The 17,013-nt window shown below is 35.8% G+C and overlaps 2 protein-coding genes across 2 annotated transcripts in view; both read left to right on the forward strand.

Annotated features, from left to right (window-relative positions):
* The window catches only part of LOC140343282 (sialate:O-sulfotransferase 1-like), a 64,720-nt gene extending 64,256 nt beyond the window's left edge, over window positions 1–464 (forward strand). Inside the window, exon 5 of the mRNA XM_072429890.1 lies at window positions 418–464. Within this exon, the coding sequence (XP_072285991.1) occupies window positions 418–428 (11 nt within the window). The 3' untranslated portion in view covers window positions 429–464. The remainder of the gene's footprint in view (window positions 1–417) is intronic.
* Window positions 1–17,013, forward strand: part of LOC140334713 (sialate:O-sulfotransferase 1-like) — a 328,520-nt gene that overhangs the window by 294,486 nt on the left and 17,021 nt on the right. The gene's annotated exons all lie outside the window — the stretch shown is intronic.

The following is a 17,013-nucleotide window of genomic DNA, read 5'->3' on the forward strand; positions in this document are numbered from 1 at the left end:
GATGTACACATTTCCCCAGAATGGGTATACTTCCCATTCCAGCACAAGCTAAGCATTAAAATGGTTAATGCTTTGTTTCTTTGAAGCTTCAATATTTTCTGCTTGAATGCAGATTAGAAGAAAAATCAATATAGAAAGTGAGGTCAGGGGAATCTGTATTTATTTTTCTGCCTTTTTTGCAAGCAGTTGACATTTGAACCTGTAATGATATATCACAATAAAAAAGCATGTTGTAATTGCTAATGAGGTTAGCCCTAAAGAAAAAAAAGCCTAAAAGGCAAACAACCTATGATTGAATGACAGAATATTTTAAATTATTATTAGAATGTCATGTGTTTCCCTAAGGGCATTGTTATTCGGATGAAAACATGCAGCAAGCCCCTGGGTCTTTCTTTGACGTCTTACATTGTCTTGCAGAAAAGAACTAAAGTTTGTTACAGAAGATCCGCTAAAATGATTTACTTCAGGTACATATGCCCAGATTATAAGCATCAGACTGACATAAAATGTTGGCATTCTTCCCAGGAATGTTAAAAAAAGAACAAAAACAAACGCAAGTTGGCTTTGAAAAAGTTTGTTGTGTTAGATATATGTACAATATTATTTCCTAATAATATTGATGAAACATGTTTATATACAGTTTGGATGGTATTGTTTTCTGAGATTTCAAAACCTTATGTATCAGATTTATTTCTTAATTAATAGTAAATTATAGCAGTTGCCTTTTTCTAAATAAAAATATGCTCATAGTATAGCTTCCAGCCTGATGAATGGAAATGGACCCTAATGAATAAAACCTTTAGCCTATGTTCATACTGGTGGAGAGGCTAAGCTAATATTACCAACATATAGATACCAACTACTTGCAAATAATACCAATGATAGATAGATATACAGACAGTAATAATAACATGCAGATATTACCAGGATACACACTTCCCTTTTTCAAATTGTAGGCCCCCAACCTGGTTATCATGCTAATATTAGGAGTTGTGATTTCACTTTGAATTCTGATCTGAATGTATGCCTTAGTCATCAGCAACCAGAAAACAAGCTATTTTAGAAGCCTGTCAGCACAGGTTTTCTTTAATATATTCAGCATTATTATTACACAAAGTATATTATATGATAAACCAGTTTAGGTGGCATAAATTCCTAGGTCCTTTGTAAAAATATTTTATGTGAAAAGTGAAGATTTAGTCACTTGGCAGCCGAGTGTCTGTGGAATTAATATTCAAATGTTGGACATCTCTATGTATGATAATTCATTGAAGTGTTGAATGTCATATTGAATAAAATGCAGCTATGGGGCAAACTTATATGAATAAAAGTCTACATGATGTGTCAGTGAATAAGATGATTGATGTTACTAATATATCCTGTGCTGTGTGATCTTATTCAATCTAATAAACTGTTTATAGGTCTGAAGGACTCTATAATGTCCTTAAAAAGACTTTAAACTATGAACATTGGTTGGAAGTTTTGACTGCCAAATGTATGTTCTGTGGATTAATAGGTGGACAATTATGCCCAATGACATTGGCCAAACACTCAAGTGTATAGATTGTATAGGCACCCCTGGATACTTACCCAATCTCAGAGAAGAAATATTATTCAGCCAGGAAAATCCAAACCCAATAGTTATTTTGCAGCTTTGTTTGCGGGATAGTGTTTCTCAGCCAGTATACAGTAGAACTGTTTAAAATTAGCTAGATTTTAAAGATTTATTATATATTCATAGACATCCTATGTAGGATTATTTACCAAAGAGATATAATAATGCACATTGGAGTAATGCCGTTAAAACCTAAGTATATCATTTAACATTATATCATCAGTCATTTCCTCTAAATTGATTTCAGAAGTAAAAACATATTTTTTTCACCAAATATCTGCATTTCTATGATTGACATTGGAAAAGCACAATAATAACAATAGAACAGAATATAAACTGTGATCTATGCATGTTTCTACTTATCTGTAGAAACTCTAGTGCTTCTAAGACCTATTATTTTCATTCACCAGTGCTGATTATTGGGGAGCACACTCACTCAACACATTACCAGGCAATAAGACACTGTTCAAATATAGCACAAATATAATCCTAAATCTAATATATGAAATCATAATGGTACTTCAGCCAAAAGTTTTTTATAGTCTTAGATTGGCCCGAAAGTTAAGTCCCTTTTAGACTGCATTGTTCTCCTTCATAACATTGGAGGTTTTTTGTCTCACTTACTCTACCAGTGGTCAAAGCCAGAATATTTTAATAACACAGCTTACAATAAAAATATGGTATCAAGGTTTACATCTTGTTTTTTATGGTAAAAACATTTTGGAGATCCATTCTTGGGTGTAGACAAGTTTCCATTTTCACAGCTGAATTATAGATAGTTGGCAAAACTGTAAACTCATACGAGAACAAAGGAACACAAGCTCCATCTTTACATCCTGTTTATAGCTAGAGGAAGATACATGTGCTAAACAAGAGCATCCTGAAAAACTTGGTGAAGGTTGCCATATGGAAGTCATAACTATGACTAAGGTCTGTGTGTAGGCTGAAACATGAAGGTGTAAATGTAAGGTTTCATGCCGCAATAATAAGGATTATGAAATATACTTCTATCTGCTGACCTTTTTATACAGTTGGCAACACATAGAAGGTAAGGGTAACTAACCCAAGCTGCCTAGATAGAAATAAAGACCTGAGAGCAATTTTGTTTTCAAAAATTTTTATTACATTTTCAATTTTACATATAAAATTACAAAGCTAAAATGATACCATACAAACATCCAAAATAGTTAGTTAATACACCTTATGAATTACTGAAAATGAAGAGAAAAAAAAGGGAGGAACAAAAAATAAAAGATTGCCGTAACATTCATGAAAAAAAAAAAAACTAACTAAAAAAAAATCAAACTTAACAAAAACAAACTAAAATCAAACCAAGTTTGCCCAGAATACAGTAAACAAAATACAATAACATTATAGTACACTGGTAGCACCTCTGACCTTTAGTAAAATATTGAAAGGACCATGACATATCACCCCCTTCACCAGTAGTGATACCAGCCATTCAGCGACATCTGATATGGAAGGCACAGAATACTGGATCCAAGGATCCCATTATACACAGCATCTCTGATATGAATCTGTAAGAGAACTCGTTAATTTCTCATTAATAAACATATTATCCAAAAAAAAATCCCATCTTTTTAAATTTGCCTACCCATCTCATTCTGTTCCCTAAAACCCTCACTACTTCCCACCACTCGATACCTCCCCTTCTATTGTGTGTGACTTCCCCACACCTCTTAGATTGTAAGCTCTTCTGGGCAGGGTCTTCTCCTCCTCCTGTGTCACTGTCTGTATCTGTCTGCCGTTTGCTACCCTTATTTAATGTACAGTGCTGCATAATATGTTGGTGCTATATAAATCCTGTTCATTATTTTTAATAATAATATTATCATGGGTGAACTTGGGTAATCCAGCAAGCATGGAGTGGATGACTTAAAAATAATTTGCTGTTAGTTGGGAAATGTTTGCCAGGTTCTTTGAATCAACCAGGTTCTCCCCTGATAGTATATCTGTGTTTCTCAATCTTTTTAACATGGGACAACCCCTTGAAATATCTTTCAGGTCTTCAAAGAATGTCTTTCATAATTATTATATCTACAACAACAGGACATTATTAGGGTGGTTGGTAGGAAAAATGACTCTGGCTGTGGCCAGTGGGGTGAATGATAGCCAAAAAGATCAATATTATCTATTAAACTGACCTGAGAGGTACATTGCTCAAGGAACCCTTCGTAGGAACCCTAGGGTTTCATCCCATTGGAACCCTGGTTGAGAATCTCTGGTCTATCTTGTCCAGTGAACTTCAATAAATCGGCCCCACGGTATATAATTTCAAGGTCTAAGTATGAATAAACAATCCACTAGCATGGTTTTGTTTGTGGGGGGAAATGCCTTCAAGCTCGTGGATAAAAGGATAAAAAACATTTTTGAAGAACTAAAGCCAGGATCCCAAAACTGTGGGTCTATAATGTTCAGTATTGTAGTTGCCTTGCATGTATTTTAGCCATGAGGAAGAAGTTCTGCTAACAAAAATCTCATTGATAGATGGTTATATATGGATATACTTATGGAGTAGGGTCGAGTATGGCTGAAATGAGTTAGGATATTTTTGTAGCGTCCGGATAAAGAGTTTTTTGGGCAGGATTTTGTGAGTACTTGCTTTGTATCTTTGGATCTTGCTCAGTGCTTCTTTTCAGTATTTTGCTATGTGACTGCTAAAAATGTTTTACTGTTGTGTGGGATAACATCTGTCTGTGATCACCATAGTACATACAGATTCTAAAATACAAAATTCTTGCAATAGTAAAGAAATTTTACCTTTTATTGCCTGAGTGGAATAAATATTGGCTCTCTAAATAATGCATGCCAGAAAAATAGTAAGCCCCTCAGCATATGGCTCTAAAAACCTTTTTAATGGGCTAACTTTATTGATTCATTGAGCAGTTCCATCTTTTATGCAAAAGAAATGACTGAAGAATACTACAATCAAATACAGAGTTCAGTAGATATGCAGCTGTGCTCTGGTTAAATGTTTATAGAACACAGCTAGTTAATGGTCTCAGCACCATAAATCTCAGTCATGCAGCCTAACTGTGATATGTGTTAATTAGTGTTGTCCACTGACAGAGGCAATTTACCAGGTACAGTCACTATTACTGGCTTCATCCATTATGTCAACTGAAAAAGTCAAGTGAACTTGTTACATAGATCATTATGTAGCTTATTATATGTGACGGATTGTAAAAGGAAATGTTGAAGAAAAAAAAAAAGGATTAATTCTAACAAGTATAAAAAAGCAAATTATTGAACAGCATGTAATTATACATACCTAGCTATTACTGGCATGTATAACTTGTAACAGTAATACAAACTTTATAGTGATCCTCGATATAACCTTTTACTTATTTTATGCCATGTATTAATCTATTATGGAATTAATCAAGGAGACATACATCAACCTGTGGATTCTACTTCTATCTGTTGAGATCTTATGTCACTTACTAATCACTTTCTCAACAATGCCGATATAAATGTAAAGAACAAATAGAATCCATTGGCCCTGATTTATTAAAGTTCTTCCACGCTGGAGAGGATGCACCAATATTTTCAATTCTGGACCAGATCCATTCCAGGTTTGCTGTATTACCCATCTTTACTGACGAAAGTGTATCCTCTCCAGCCTTAGAGAGCTTTAATAAGTCAGGGCCATTGTCTTCAGCCTTTATGACTTGATAGGCTTGCACTGAGAGTGAGGAACATTAGGAATATTTACACATCATATATTTACGCTGGCTTAAATGAAAAATTTGTAGTCATCTTGGGCAAATAAGGTGTGTACAGGTGTCCCCTATTATCTCAAAAAAGGTTGTTAGCGATCCACCATGTTGGCATACTAACAACCATTCACCAATGACCAATGTATATATATATGTATATATATATATATATATATATATATATATATAATGTCAATGCAGTGACATGCCTAACATTCACACATTCATCATCTCCCCTCTCTCTCCTTAGAATAGATCAGCCTGTCCATATAGTCACAGTTCCTAAACTTTCATTAGAAACCATCCCAAATGATTATGTCCTCTGACAACAATTGCATGTAACAAGCGTGTACTAGGCATAAGGCACAAACACCGTGTGAGATAATAGAGGGAAATTTGAAAGCAAGAAAAGACTTTTTATCATGTATGGTCATATACTGGTAACAGGTATTGCAGATATGACATCTATATATGTAAATACTGGTCACAAGCTCTATAAACTTTGCATACAGTAATATGTAATTTATTATGCTTTTCTATTTTTTGCAGTTTCCTGCTTTGTTTGTGTAGTTGAAAAGCAAGGATTTTTTTCTTTTTCTAGGCGTTTGATGCACTTAGTTCCTCTCTTATTAAGATGCATATCACCATCTGCTAATCATGCAGTATTCTCTGGTGATGGAGCAGCATATCAAAGTATATGTTTTACATTTCATTTCCCATCAATTTGCATGGAATTTTTATACAAATTGGGAAAGAAAGTTCATTTTTTATTCATGTGCAAAGTAATTTTTTCTTTTTGCTAGGAGTGTATTTTGTATATAGAGGTCCTAAAAACCAGACAGAAAACTATAAAAAATGATGATTACGTTGAAAGGTTTGTCAGAATTAAATTTGATATTTTTATACACTAAAAGACACCTATGGTGACACTTCATATTGTTCTACTATGAGTTCCTAGTTGTGCTTTTTACATTGACTTTTTCCACCACTTGGAATAAAATTCTGTTGGAATATTTTGGTTTGCTTTAAAGAACTAAGCAAATGTGTCCATAGCTCTGTCTTTTCCTATTGCTTATTGGAGAACAAAATTTGGATTACATAATTCTGGAACAGTTGATGGATCATCATGTGTTTTTGATGTCCAAATAATGCTTTTATAAAATTGTATCTTAGCTTAATCTATTTATTTTCTTGGATCTTTCTAGTGATCTGTCATTGGTTCTTTATAATTAATATTTCATGCACCCAGTTGCCTGAACCTAAATAGGAGGTGAGGCTGTTAGGGTCTTTATTAGCTGCATTATGATGTAATTGCCAGCTGGGTTAAGCAATGGTTCTAAAACCTAAAACGATGCACTGAACTGATCACAGCTAAAATTAATGTGACTCATGTTCCTATGCCAATTATCTCATCTTATTTCAAACTGTAGTGCCAAGTCAATGATTACTCGAAAATAGATCATATACAAAGGAAATTTGAAAAGAGAAAATAGTATCCGGTTGAATGTCAGACAGAAATGTTCTTGCAATTGAAAATGTCTTTCAGTTGACTTACAGGAAATTTGAAAGTTGATATTTGCTACACCAAGGAAATATTTACATTGTCTGTTCTAACGGATCCTTTTTTTTACTTTTCTTACTTAGCGATTATAGCAAATATTGTTCTAACAGATATCAATTAATACACAACAGCCACTATTCTTCTGTTTAAAAAAGACATCAGTCTGTAAATACCTTTATGAATTGTTTATAATATTGAAGCTTTGTAAGAATTTGATAGGTTGCATGTTTCTTTAATGGACTAAACACTCTAAAGCTGAATTCCGATTTAATAACTAAACGCATATGGTATTTGAGAGCTATTATACCTGCCAATGGATTTGTATGTCTGTCCATCTACAAGACACATACACAGACCTGTGTCAACTACTTAATAAATGTCAAATTTCTTAAAGCAATAAATAGTTTGCGATGACTGTTTAAATAAATCAATTTTTGAAAAACCACATCAAAATACAAGCACCATTTTGAAGTTCGATAATATATGGAACCCATGGGTTAGGCATTTTTTCCAACCTTTTTATTTGTGATACTGTGAATTATCAATATTCTAGCCATCACCCACTTGTAACATACCTTCCTGTTCTAATCCTAATTCTCTTCTTTTGCTATTCCCTTCTTGTTTGTTTGCCATCCATGTCTCAAGCTAATGGAAAATCAATATGTATTGTAGACATTGATTTTTTTTTTAGCCTCCTACCCAACTGTCTAAAATAAGAATCTTCTTCCCCTGGATGAAGAAAGCATGCTTACTTTATCTGTACTCTGGTTCCAACACCTTTATGTACAATCGAAAATCGAATTGACATTTATACATAAAAAAAGATAAAAGACATTGATAAAATAGAATGAATTCAAAAGTCAGTCAACAGAAATTGTGCATGCTTTGAGGCATAAAACTATAAAATATACAGAAAATGACAAATCTAACGTATGCCCCTTGAAAAAATATGTAAGGTAAATAAAATTAATGTTAAGGATCAGGAACACAAAAAATATGTGTAGATCTTAGAAAGAAATTTTAAAGAAACAGCAGACATAAATGACCACTTAGGCTTTTTGTGTCATTAGTCTTCCATGCTTTTATAAAACAACCTTGACTATGAAGTAATATTGCCTTTGAATAGGATGGTCAGGTGTTGGATTTTTTTTTTCTTTTCAGCCATTCTTAGAGCAGCAGAAAAGAATGATCGACTTCATAGCATTCTGATGACCGACTGTCAGTGCCTTTACAATAGAATTCTGAAGATGTGATAAAATGTAATACGTTTTTACGCTTGATTAGTTACAAAAAAGAAAGTCAAATTAAATTGATGTCAAAAATAAGCATTTAACTTGGGACTTGCTGATGATGTAAGGCTACCTATCCTGAGGTCACTATCTTCTAAGGATGATCCAGATGTCTAGAGCTGCCAGTCATAAAACGTGCTTTGCATTTCATCAGTCAAATGACCTTTTAAGTAATGTATGCAGACCTTGTATGAGTTTAACACTGGGACTTGGCATTTTCTATAATCTTGTATACACTGTGGAAGACCCATTACAGACATTAAAGATGCTAATTATGAATATAGGGATCATATTAGAGATGATACAAAATTAATGATCTAATGACCTATTTGCCATTGTCTTTGAGGAATCAGCTATTTTAACTTTGTTGTGTTGAGCTAAACTGGTTATTTCCATTGGTTTTATTACTCGTTTCAGCAAATTATGATTTTGATTAAGGAAACAAAATCTGCGAAAAGTCAAGTATGAATATATTACTCTGTAATCATACAGCAGCAGAAAATCAGAATAATTAGCTCTTTCCCTACATTACATAACCATTCTACACAGCGAACCTTCTAGGTGTCGTGAGGGGAAATTAGGGATGGTATGAATATGCATGAGAACTATTTAAATATTTGGGGGCTTCAGCTTCCACAAACATTATAGGCATCCTTCTACTTTCCTTGTTATAATCTAAATAAGTGTTTCCCAACCTTTTTAACATGGGGAAAGTCTTGAAATAACTTTTATGTCTTATGGGAACCCCTGATATAATTACTATATCCAGCTCACAATATATTAGGCTGGTGGTCAGTAGGAAGAATGCTGCTTACATTGCTGGCTATTGGGAAAATTAGCCAGAGTCAAAAAGATCATTAGTGTCCGGCAACCTCTGGAGGAAACCTAATTGAGAAAAATTAATCTAAATCAACAAATAATATTAGGCAAATCAATACAATATGAACATTTAGTCGAATTTAAAGCAGAACTAAGCAGAAGTTTGAGCTTACAGAAGTTTTTGTTTGATGAGATTTTGTGTGCCCCATTACATCCTTTTTTCTAGCATTTTTTATTAAATCTTCCTGTTGCTCATGTGCAGTGAACACACTTCTGACATCTTCCCCATATAAATATTTGTTGCTGCAGATAAATTAAACTGTGTTTTTCCAAGAAATGTCATTCTTTGCAGGAACAGCTAATCAACAGTTCAGTAACCTAGATTTTGGCTTCAAAGTTCCTATAACTTTCAACTTTAAAGTTGAACAATTGAGATGTGGTGTGGTTGGTAGTGGGACAGGTGTGGTGGGTGTCTAGCTACAAGATATTTTAACCTACACCTTATCAAGTCACTAGCTTATAAATGAGCAATGACAATGCTAATAGTCATGTCCATGCATATTTTTTTCATCTCACTGTGGTGCAAAGTGTACAACATGATGTTGCCATGCTCATTCAAAAAGATGTGATGGGCCAATAATGATGGGCAGTTTTTGGGCATCCATGGACGTCCCCCAGCTGTCTACATTCATTCACTATTTAAACAGTGAGATGCTGTTTGCACTAACTGCCCCTTAGCCAGGGTTACCCGCAAATAGTAGCTGCACAGCTCCTGACCGCTCCTTATAATTAAGTGCTGCAGCATATTTTTGTTTTAATGAGAAACAACAGTTCTACTTATTCTTTAAATAAAGATGTAAAAGCCTCAACAAGTGTTGCAATCTTAATGTGCAATCCCTATTAGATCTGCCATGTGATGCAATATAGTCAGTTATATATGGGCTTATATTACAGTGTTTTGGTAAATTCATAGGAGATTGTATAGATATTTTAGATTCAGACTTTAAATGAGCTTTAAGGAAACCTCTGCTAGGACACACACACTAGCCTTTCAAGAAAATCAGCATTTTCAGTAGGACCTTTATATTTCTTTTCTTATGGGTCTCTTTAGAATATTACATGTAACATGCACTAAAAAGCATCCCCACAAAATTTTGTCATTCTTATACTAAACACAACCCTGACCAGCCATCCCCAAAACAAAAATTCTACAAAAAATGTTGTAGTTTGGTTTGTGTTCATTTCCCTATTCACAGTATATTTATATTTTTGGATTCCTTCTTTATTTTTTCATTACATAATAAAAAAACAAATGTCTTTTAGAAGTTATGGAGCTCATCCTATTATTTTTGTTGCAAGGTAAAAATAAGGAGCAGTAATTACTGCGTCTGAGTATAGCTGAACGAGTTACCTTTCACACGTGTTGCTGCATGCGCCTCATTAGTGTGACCAGCTAAGTGGCATCAGATACAATAAAACCTGTAATGAGCTCAAAAACTCCACCAGTAGATGCATCTTCCATATGCAGACATTTATTTTTAAGTCCCTTTTACTTTTGAAGGAACACATTAGAATGCATAATAGTTATCTCCACTCAGCATTTCATGAGGCCTTCAATGCACTTTTGTGTTGCCGGCCCATTTTATTAATTAATCCTGACAAATTTGTTAAGGTGAGCCTGTGGTTCATTGAATAGAATGTCCTTGAAAAGAAAATCTAATAAAGTGTTGCAAAAACATTATTTATTTAGAAGATTTAAATTGCACATGAAGTAAAAAACTGGACATTTGCCTTACACGTTCCTATATTTGAAGGTTCCTAAGTACCTACAGCCCCATAGCTGAATATCTGCAGTGTTAAATATTAGGCTTTGCTGCCACTCATTCTTAGTCTCAGGACATTTGGTGATGTCATTGCTGTACTGCTCACTGATTTTCTTGCTTGAGGCTCTAATTGAAGCAAAGCACTGTCTCTATTAGGAAGTCCGTGTCCACACAAAGACTTTGGCGACTGGTCCCTTTCTCTTCGCCTGTCCTATTAGGCTTCCAAAGTTTAATTATTCTTTTACAAATTATTGTTTTTTTTAACGCTTTAAACCTTATATAAGTAATTTTCTTATTTGCCTTTATACAAGCACATTTGTTTGCAGATTTTCAGAGCATTTTCGGCTCAAAGGGATCTATTTTTACACCAGATTCACAGAACCTTTACCCAGGAGTCGTACATTTTTTCCATTACAGTCAATAGAAATAGGTACCCATAGTTCTGAATTATCTTTTAGAATTGATCTATGATCTATGGTGGAAACCTTTTGTCCATATCTGTCCTACAGCTGTAATACACAGCAAGGCTTACCTGCTTAGTTTTTACCCCGGGAATGATAAGACAAGGGATATCCTTACCATTAAAGCTGGCAGCACTGTGGCCCAGAGGTAGCACTCTTGCCTTTGTATTGGTAGGTCCCAGGTTTGAATCTTAGCCAGGACACTATCTACATGGACTATGCATTCTCCCCATGTCTGCATGGGTTTCCTCCCACATCCCAAAAACATGCAGTAAGTTTATTGGCTTCACCTCAAAATTGACTGTAGACTACATTAATGACATATGACTATGGTAGGGATGTTAGATTGTGAGCTCCTTTGAGGAGCAGTTAGTGACAACTGTTGAATTTGTACAGCGCTGTGTAATATGATGGTGCTATATAAATACTGTATAATAATAATATTCTGTGCACACCCAGCACTTAGTGTTTTTCTCAGCTATCCAAAATACCTGGTTGTAGGTGGGCTCACATACAACAAAGGGTTAACCCGTTGGTCCCGCATTGTGCAGGATCATGTTAATGAGGGCTGTAACTGGTTGGACAGCACAAAGAAGAGGCTTCATGAAGAGGAGGAGCCTGTAGGAGCAAGAATTACGTTTTTTTAATATCCCCAATGAAAAATAAGCAGGTAACTCTTAAAATGGGGAGAGGGGGAATTTTAAAGAGAAGATCTTTTTCTTCTAAAAAGTTTACCTTTAAAATTAGGAACAGAATCCAGGGGCATAGGTACATGGGTTGCAGACATTATAACTGTGCTTTTGTGCTCCAGAGAGCCTGCGGGGGTCTTCCCTATGACCGCTGCCACCTAGGAAAAAATATTTTGTAATTCTCAATATAGTGATAAAACACACTAGTTTAGGGGATACCCCTCACTCTAAGCCCATACCTGAAATACTCCACACATACTGTGCTAATAACCCCACAATATCCACATGTACATAGTGGGAGAAGCTCAGTGAACTAGGATGAAGGACATTATGGCATCTCATGTCCCTTTCTTTATGGCTACCGCAACTGCAAGCATAAAAGACACCCTACAGGGCCAGAGATCATCAAAGGATGTAGAATAAAGAGCAGAGGGCCCTTATTGAGCAGCCAGAATGAAGCTAAAGCACATTAAGTTCCACCTTATCCCACAGGTGTCATGGCCTATCTAAGCCTTTACATTGGGCAGGGTGGAAAGGGCTGAGTAAAGTCTTACTTTTTATGGCATATTTGGAGTGTCTGGGATTTGAAAGGTGAGGTGTGTTTGGAGTATAGAGGAAAAGACTGTGGGGTATCTGTGGTTTCAGGCAGAGTACATAGAAGGGAAAATGAGAGGTGATAGGCAGGGTACAGAGAGTGTTGGAAAGGATATGGGAGGTATTATGGGTAGTGAGAGTATGTAGGGTGCCATGATAAACATAGGAAGGTTTTGAAGAATATTTGGCATTAAAGTAAGTATAGGGCTGCAAAGAAAGTAAGCTGCCACACAGTTTGAGATACACAACATGGGGTTCTCAAATCAACATATTGTAATAATATTATTATTATATTTTAATAAAATATTTTCATGTTTCATAGCTGATCCGTCAAGCAATATGACAGGACGTTATGAGAAATCTTTCCAATGGAGAAACAAAAACAAAACCACATTTTTTTAGTATGGAAGGAGCAGAACATTTGTATTGTTATTGTATTGTGTACCTTCCTATGCTGGTGATATCCACTCACTCCCCTTTACTTGTCCCGGTGTCACAGGGCAGGAAGTGAGGGTACAGCAGCTTTAAATTCACCCAGTCGTGTTTCAGGTTTAGAGTAACATAGTTGGCTCAGTGGTTAGCACTCTGGCCTTTCCAGTCCTAGGTTTCAGGTTCAAATCTCATCCAGGACATTATCTACAAGGAGTTTGTATGTTCTTACTGTGTTTGAATGAGTTCTCCAGTTTCATCCCACCTCCAAAAACATGCAGTTAGGTAATTGACTTTGGACAGTATGAATCACGTACGACTATGTTACGGACGTTATATTGTGAGTTCTTCTGAGGGACAGCTAGTGATATGACTATGGACTCTAATGGGCTGCGTAATCTGTCAGCGCTAAAAAAATTCAAGATAAAAATAGAATCTTTGGCCATTGATATGCCAGACCAGAAAGACATAACACAGGAGCTTATTCCAGCTAGCAGCCAGCTATACCATGAGCAGAGCAGAATAAACTCAAGAGAAGATTGTTAGCTGACAACTAACTTTGTATTATTGCAGAGGAGACATAGCCTGTCCCTTCAGCAATAAAAAGCCTGTCTGCATGCATTTTTTTCAATGCAAGGTGTAGTTTCAATTTAGACAATGGAGGCCCTAACGACCACATGGTAGACTTTTCTGTGATAGATAACAGTCTCTTTGCCAGGTTACCTTTAAAATGATTGCTGAAAGTGGAGAATATATTTGTTTTCAAATGCAGCATTTGGTAGTACAAATCAACCAGCTCATACAATTGCTTTCAAGGGCTCTGTAAATGTATGAATAGTTATTGAGATACCTGTTTCATTACAGAATGAGAGGAAAAATATATCTATTTGTCTAGGTTCTTCATGTCATACGAGTTGGAATAAAATAACAACTACAGTATCAGTTTATCAGACTATATTCCAGAAGCACTATAAAAGTATAATAAAAATCTAATCCTTTGCCGAAAAAAGAATCTCATTAGAAAAATGCTGCTATATTATTATAGACAATAGTGTGCTAGAATTGGATCAGAAAAAAGAGACAGGACAAATATTCACTTTTAACTGCAGTGCTAGATGCTCACCTTTGCAAAAGGTACAATGAATTGACACTTGGAATAATAAATGCAATGTGCACAGCTTTCTAAATTAAGAACTAAAGCAAGTCCTCAACGTCAGCAAAGAGGCTGACAGCTTTTGTTGTTGGGGGAGTAGTTTTTGATATATGGTAATTGACTGCCTTGACAGTTTTTTACTTGTTTACAGGCCTTGCTGGCAACTGTATGTGGCTGTCAAGGCTCTAAAAACAGATGGGAAAAGAAACGTTAACTCGGCAAGCTACTGTTTGCATAATGAAAAGTCGCACTTCAGTGAGAGAAGGAAAGTGCTGCCTTTTGATAAATGGCTCAAGATTCTCAACTAAACGAATGCTAACCACTTTTTTTCTGACAGGGGAATTTTCAACAGTTTAGTATAGAAAAAGGCAGCATTTTCATATTCTGCAACCTAAAATGTGTGCAAAACAGCATTTTAGAAATAATAAAAACACATGATCAGCTAATTCGTAGCTTATTTATTCCAGCAGTTTATAAAACATGGATTGATATGTATATGGTACCAATCAGCAGTCTTGGATTACATGGAGGGATATTGTGGAGGATCAGACTTGCAGTGACATGTATTTGGGTGTAAATGTTAATAGGCTGTATTGCAAGTGGATTCCCCAAGGCCCAGCAGTGTCAAACTGTAGTCAGAGACTCTGAGATGATGATATCAATTCATGAATGGTAAACTGGTTATTTCTCTGGACTGGTGAAAAGTGAAGAAACGTAGCAACACATACACGTAAAGATGCATAAAAAGCAGGGAAATGCTAGAACCTTGGTAATCTTTATATTGTTATCTGTGTTCTTTTTGTGGGTTTTCCCTCATTTCCTGTTCCACCAGAACAGAAAGTGAAATGAATGTATTTAATAAAATCTTATAGCACAGAAAAACCTCACAAGGGTTCTAACCTTTCCCTATTCTATCCAAAACTAAAAGATTTGGCCATAGACACCCTTTCAGTTTTCCACAATACTTATAGATAGAGAGATGAATAATAAATATGGTAATACATTAGTGTGAATGATCTGGGCTCAGGTTCACATTGTCACGCTTGGGGGGACAGGTCAACTAGGGGGAGCTACGGCTTGCACAAAAGTAGTGATCCCTGAGAAGGTCCAAGGCACAGAGTCTAAGTGGCACCCAGGTCTTCTCCAGAGCCTCTAGTGTTGAGGATGGCACGCTGCTGGTTACTACCAGGTTGTGGTCCTTGGGAACACCAAGGTAGGCAGGAAGATACACAGTACCAAATTACAAGGCAGAAGAATTGTTAAGGGAGGCTGGGGTCAAGGCAGGCAGCAAGCAAGAGAGGTCAGGTCACAAGCCAGAGGTCAAATACCAGGGATCCAGGAAACCGATACCAGTGATACCAGGGACTACTGAAGACACAGGAAACACCGGAAGCAACAGGAGGCACAGGTGACACAGGAATATCCACAGATAGACAGGAACACTGGAACAGCACAAGGGAATGGGCTGGAAACAACAGACTGGGCAACAAGGGGTTAACAAGGAGCAGGACAGAGGAAACACTGAATTAAGCAACAGGATAAAAAAGTGCTCAACAGAACTTGGGGCTTGGCAGTAGTGAAGACATGTTGCTCGAACGCTGAGTGCTATGTCTGAGCTAGCTAAATAGCCAGGGATGGTTAAGAGGCTATTTCCTTATTGGCCAGCGGGATAGGCGAAACTAATTAAACTTGGAAGAGCAGGCATGGCCAGAGTCAGAACTGCCCACATGCACAGGAGAGCGATTGAATATTGGAATATCTGGAATTATCAGCATTCCTATTACAATCAGTTGCTCGTCACACAATAGTTGATAGGTGCATGAACAGTGTAAAAGTTTAATGGAGATATTGTTCCACTGAGATACAATATTGGTGGTTAGAGTAAAGGGAAATTGGATCAGTTGGGCAAATAAAGTAAATTCATGCTATAATGCTCTAATTTGTAACAGATTTACTTTAGAATCAATATTAAAATAATCCAATCCATGGAAAAATCATCCAATTCTAGTCACCTTAAGGTTGCCAGTGGGTTCCAGTTCCAAGAATTACTATATCAGACAGAATTCATTACATTTGCCACAAAAGTAGGCATGCTGCAGCCTTTGAAGATCATCCACAGTACATTTTGTACAATAGGTATTGTAAAATAGGCACGCAGACAAAACCGTGTATGAAGAAATTGTTAAAGAGTTTGTAAATTCGTGTCATACATTTCTTAAAATAGGTGAGGAGAAGCCGAAAACAAAGAGAAGGTGAAATGTTTTCAATCATGCCTGTGTCTTTTTATTGGAAACTATAATAAAGAATATAAATTCAAGACACTTCAGCGTCACATACTGTGACTTTTCTGCTTTTAAGGCAAACCAGCAAATCTTAAAAGCCTAATTGAAATCTCAAGGTTGTCACCAGAGATGTGAGAATAATCCAGTTTATCCTCAGTGGATCAGTCTGATTCATATGTTAGTGAGATTTCTGTGGTGCCCATTTGATCACAGCCCTCTAGAACATGAAAGTTAGAAAACCAGGTGCAGACAGCTTGGAATAATGATAAACTAAATGTAGGCTGGGTAAACAGTCATGCTGGTTTTAAGATGTCCTCCCCAGGACAATTCTTAATCCTCACTACATAAAAACCATCTATATTCTTAGTATAGCATTCACCTCACATTTGGACTTTTACCACCTAATCTGTACTGTGTCCCTAATAAATAATATATTGGGATGATTGTTTTTTTAACATGTTTGAATGATTTTTGTAAGTTCGTGTACACATGTAGGTTAGATTTTTTTTTTGTCTATTTGTTTAGGTAAATAGTTTAACCCATTTAAAAAATATTATA

This window comes from Pyxicephalus adspersus, chromosome 1 (assembly GCF_032062135.1).
Source record: "Pyxicephalus adspersus chromosome 1, UCB_Pads_2.0, whole genome shotgun sequence".
In the NCBI taxonomy this organism is placed as follows: Eukaryota; Metazoa; Chordata; class Amphibia; order Anura; family Pyxicephalidae; genus Pyxicephalus; species Pyxicephalus adspersus.